The 4,049-nt window shown below is 34.3% G+C and overlaps 1 protein-coding gene across 4 annotated transcripts; it reads left to right on the top strand.

Moving 5' to 3' along the window:
• Nucleotides 1-542: 542 nt before the first annotated feature.
• On the top strand, nucleotides 543-3,765 carry LOC145165591 (transglutaminase family protein). Of its 4 annotated transcripts, XM_079084340.1 has the most exons (10): nucleotides 543-751; nucleotides 938-1,108; nucleotides 1,337-1,454; nucleotides 1,656-1,733; nucleotides 1,994-2,354; nucleotides 2,513-2,625; nucleotides 2,710-2,874; nucleotides 2,949-3,088; nucleotides 3,190-3,282; nucleotides 3,365-3,765. In XM_079084340.1, exons 2-10 carry the CDS (start codon nucleotides 1,026-1,028, stop codon nucleotides 3,522-3,524), a joined length of 1,311 nt encoding a protein of 436 aa, XP_078940466.1. In that variant the 5' UTR covers nucleotides 543-751; nucleotides 938-1,025; the 3' UTR covers nucleotides 3,525-3,765. The 4 variants fall into 4 exon arrangements, with proteins under 4 accessions (XP_078940466.1, XP_078940465.1, XP_078940468.1 ...); XM_079084339.1 differs by having other exon boundaries at nucleotides 543-1,108; XM_079084341.1 differs by having other exon boundaries at nucleotides 720-1,108; nucleotides 1,276-1,454.
• The last annotated feature ends 284 nt before the right edge of the window (nucleotides 3,766-4,049 follow it).

The following is a 4,049-nucleotide window of genomic DNA, read 5'->3' as shown; positions in this document are numbered from 1 at the left end:
TGACATTTAATAAAGTAGAGGACAATATAAAGCAGAGGGGTGGTAACTGTATACGGGATAAACACATTAAAAAAGAAGGGGATTAAAGTCATATTCTAAAAAATTCAAAGTTTAGGGGGATGAAAGTGACATTTTAAAAAGTAGCGGGTGGAAAATAAAAGGGATGAAAATAATATTTTAAAAAGTCAAGTTAAGGGGGTAAAAACATCATTTTGAAAAGTATAGGGAATGAAATGTCCATTGTCAAAATAAAGGGATGGAATATGTATATAAATTAAAAGTATAGGGAGTGAGAATGGAAAAAAAAAAAAAAAAAGTAGAAGGTAGGAAAAGAAAAGAAAGTGACCACCGACTTTTGTATTTAGAAGATATATAATATTCGTTGGAGTAGACGCACCTAAATTTGATCCTAAATTTCACACCCATTCCTGCTTCCTCTTATCCATGAGCCAAAGACACAGCGCTTGGCATGGCCCTTTCTTCCTCTTTCCCAACCCCACACCCTATAAATTTACAAATAATTTCCGGCATGAAATCCAAGGAAAGGAACAGTTGTTCATCCTCATCTTCCTAAACAAAACTATCACACTCGCTCTTTCTCTCACTCTATGTCTATATCCCTATATCTCTGCATATATAGAGTGAGAAAGACAGGCAAGAAAAAAGCAGTACAAGTACACTAAAATCAGAATAAAGAAACCCAAAATACCCAAATGGATCTTGCCAACTCTTATAATACTACAAGAAGCAGGTTCATCTTCCACTATAAAATATGTCATCACTATTCTTCCTTTTCATCTGCATCATCATCACCATTATTGGCTTCCTTGTCATTGGGAACATCGTTTTGTAATTTAATGGCATCATCGTCACGTAGCCCTTTATCTTTTCCTTCTTGTAACTCTAGTTATACTCATTTTTCTGCTGAAATTCGCAGTTAAATTGATACATTTCGCATCTTTTCTTGGTTTTCTTTCGCTTACTTCTTGTAAAGTTCAATCTTTTCAATTGTTCTTGAAGAAAGAATGTTGCTTGCATCACTGCCAGGGCTCTGTCATCAACCCCAGATGACCAGTTCTTCACTATGTGGGCCTACTCTCAGTCTCAGGTACCGACTACTGACGATGATTATGATTTACAGCTCCTAATTCAAAAATTTTGCAAATGGGGTTTGCTCCGTTAAGATGAAATTTATAATTTGGCAAACTTTTATTGTTTGGAAGAAGGTTTTTGATACTGTTTAGTTCTATTTTGTTACTTGTATGCGTATATTAGTGAATTGGAGAAGAAATTGTGCATATGGCAATATGGATTTATTCTGTATTACCATATTCAGGTATAGTGATGACAAACCCCATAAGATGACAAATCTGGTGCAAAACAAGAGGAAATCGACTGCAACCATTGCCACCGTGAAAACCCATGATTTTTCTCCTCCCAAATCCTATCAGGAGGTCTGAATTCATGTTAACTTTGCATTTTGCTGTCATATCTTTAATACCCTTACGCATTTATGAACGTTTAGACTTGTTTTTATGCTCGGATCAAGCTAACTTTACTGTTGTCTTGTCATATCTATCTTTCCTGTAGGTTTTGGTGATTGAAATAAATAGATTTACCATTTTTTATAACTTACGACAACGGAAAACTTTCAGGTTATTATTGCTGCAAGGGAAAGATTTAAGCAAGAAATATCTTTTCGGTCCAAGGACAAAGATATATCCCTTGCTAAGGTGATTTTCTTTTTTCTTGTACTTTTTTGAATCATTAAAGCATAAAACTTTATTAGACAAAAATCATGAATTCAGACTATAAGATGGCGTTACATTTGGTTTTAAATTTTCTTGATCTTTTGAACAATGTGAAAATATGGGACAAATATTATGCATAGTCCAGTTTCTTGGTCAAAATAATCAACTGATTATCTGATTCTGATTATTCAAATCTGAAAATATATTTTTAGGATTCACTTTCTTTTCATTGAAATTTGCAGACTTTGATGTACATTTCTGCAGAAGATGAGGCATTCATGGCTTTTAACCGTGAAATGGATGCCCAATCCTTCCAAAATGAAAGAAAATATATGAATGTGTCATCTGATGTCCAAAACTGGAACACCATTGAAGCTATGCCTATAGCAGGAAAGACAATAGACGAGTGGTTATCAGAGTTGGACACCATAGCCAAAGAAGTTGAAGTTGAACTAATTTCAAGAGACATAAGCTGCCATTTTGTTGAAGTTTTGGAGGCAGTGAACAAAGTTCTCTTTGAATCTAAAGGCTTCAGAAGATCACCTGTTGTCGATTCAAAATGTTCATACTTGCATTCTGTTTTAAGCTCTAAATGTGGCAGTGGTATATTTTCGTCTTTTTTCATATTATAAACTTGCTTCAAATTCGAATTTTGAACCTGATCTTAATAGCTTAATATATATATATATATATATATATATATATATATATATATATATATATATATATATATATATATATACATACTACCCTTTTGGCAGCGATTTTACTTAGTGTAATATACATGGAGATTTGTCAAAGACTTAATTTGACTATTGTTGGGTCACGGGTTGGTGAAGACTTTTTAATTTGGCCCGAAACCCAAAACCCAGAGGTATGTTTGATTCTAGTCCTTGAGGAAACTGTAACTTGACATAAAGTTTAAAAATTGAAAACGTTTTTTTTTTTTTGGTTTCAGGAGCTTTTTAAGGTCAATTCGGGACACAGTTTATTTGGGATTGTTAATGGACGGTGTGTGGAGGACCCGAAATCAATGGCGTCTGACTTGACTTGCAATTCACTTCTCGGTCTTGATATTGCTACAAACCGGGACATTATTGGGATTTATCTTGCTAATTTGATTGTAAGAAATCCATGCGACTATTGAGAAACTTCATTTTTTTTATGTTTGTTTTTAATCTTGTAAGTCTTTTGTAGAGACTTCATTGGAAACGTGCATCAAGAACAAACCATGGGTTAATGCTGACATCAGCGTTGAGGCCCATTCATGATGATAAGGAGAAATGGAGCAAGACTGATAGATCAAGTATGCCTTTATTGCGTCCTCAAGATCTTAGGTACAAGTACAACTAAAACATCTTGTACCTTTTTAGCCCTGTGTAGCCAATAACCCTAAATTTGTGTTCTAAATCCGCCTGGTTTTGTGTCTGTGTTGTAGGTTGGCGATCATGGCATCGGAGAAACTACTGATATTGCAGCCACATAATTGGGCTTTGAGGAGGGATCATGGCATGATGTTGTATTATAGCAGGTATGATATATGCAAAACTAATTTTAATATTGTGTAAAATTATGTTATTGAAGTGTACTATGAACTTTGTGGTGAATAATAGGGATTATGGGAAGGCGGTTCAAGAGCTAAGCATTTGCATGGCTTTTGCACCCGAAGAAGAGGCTCAAGTGTTGGAACCATTTGTGGAGAAGTTGCATTTGTTGCAACTCGAGTCCTCGTGGAAATCTCTAGGACATAAAGGGCGATTGAAGGTTCCATAAAATAAGTTGATCTGCTTGTATAAATTCGTTCACGATCTAATTTTGTGAAATGTTTAGCTTGAATGATATTGCCCTTTTAGCCTTTTTTTTCAACTTATGAATTTTAAGGTGTTGGGTGTGGTGTGGTATAGTGTAATATTAAACATAGGGGTATTCAAAATTGGATATCCAGATATCTGCATTATGGATTTTTATATCAGAAATGTAAGATAAATATGAATGCCAAGATTGTCTATCAAAACGAGCATTTATGTAGATAGGCGATATTCACCATTTATAAGACTGTATCGTACCGATATGAGATATACTAACACTCTGTTGAGAGACAAATGCTCGATAAGGATAGAAATGGACATGGGATGTTAGATGTGAGATATTATAACTCCTTTGAGAGACACATGTTTGATAAAGATAAAAAGGGATATCATATTTTAGATGTCATATGTGGAGTCCAAAATGATCTCGAGAAAATGAAAACTCTAACATATATAGCTACTTATAGAACTATTTTGCAACAATATACGA

The sequence above is a fragment of the Lactuca virosa genome, chromosome 3 (genome assembly GCF_052849685.1).
Source record: "Lactuca virosa cultivar CGN04683 chromosome 3, Lactuca_virosa_CGN04683_v6, whole genome shotgun sequence".
Lineage (NCBI taxonomy): Eukaryota > Viridiplantae > Streptophyta > Magnoliopsida > Asterales > Asteraceae > Lactuca > Lactuca virosa.
Note: the sequence above shows the minus strand (reverse complement) of the source record. Positions and strands in the feature narration are given on the sequence as shown.

Bases quoted from the DNA above. Each gene is read 5' to 3' on its own strand.
- LOC145165591 (XM_079084340.1), top strand. From the start codon at position 1,026: ATGTTGCTTGCATCACTGCCAGGGCTCTGTCATCAACCCCAGATGACC. The intron at 1,455-1,655 runs GTCTGAATTCAT...GAAAACTTTCAG, and splicing joins CTCCCAAATCCTATCAGGAG to GTTATTATTGCTGCAAGGGA. The intron at 3,089-3,189 runs GTACAAGTACAA...TCTGTGTTGTAG, and splicing joins TTGCGTCCTCAAGATCTTAG to GTTGGCGATCATGGCATCGG.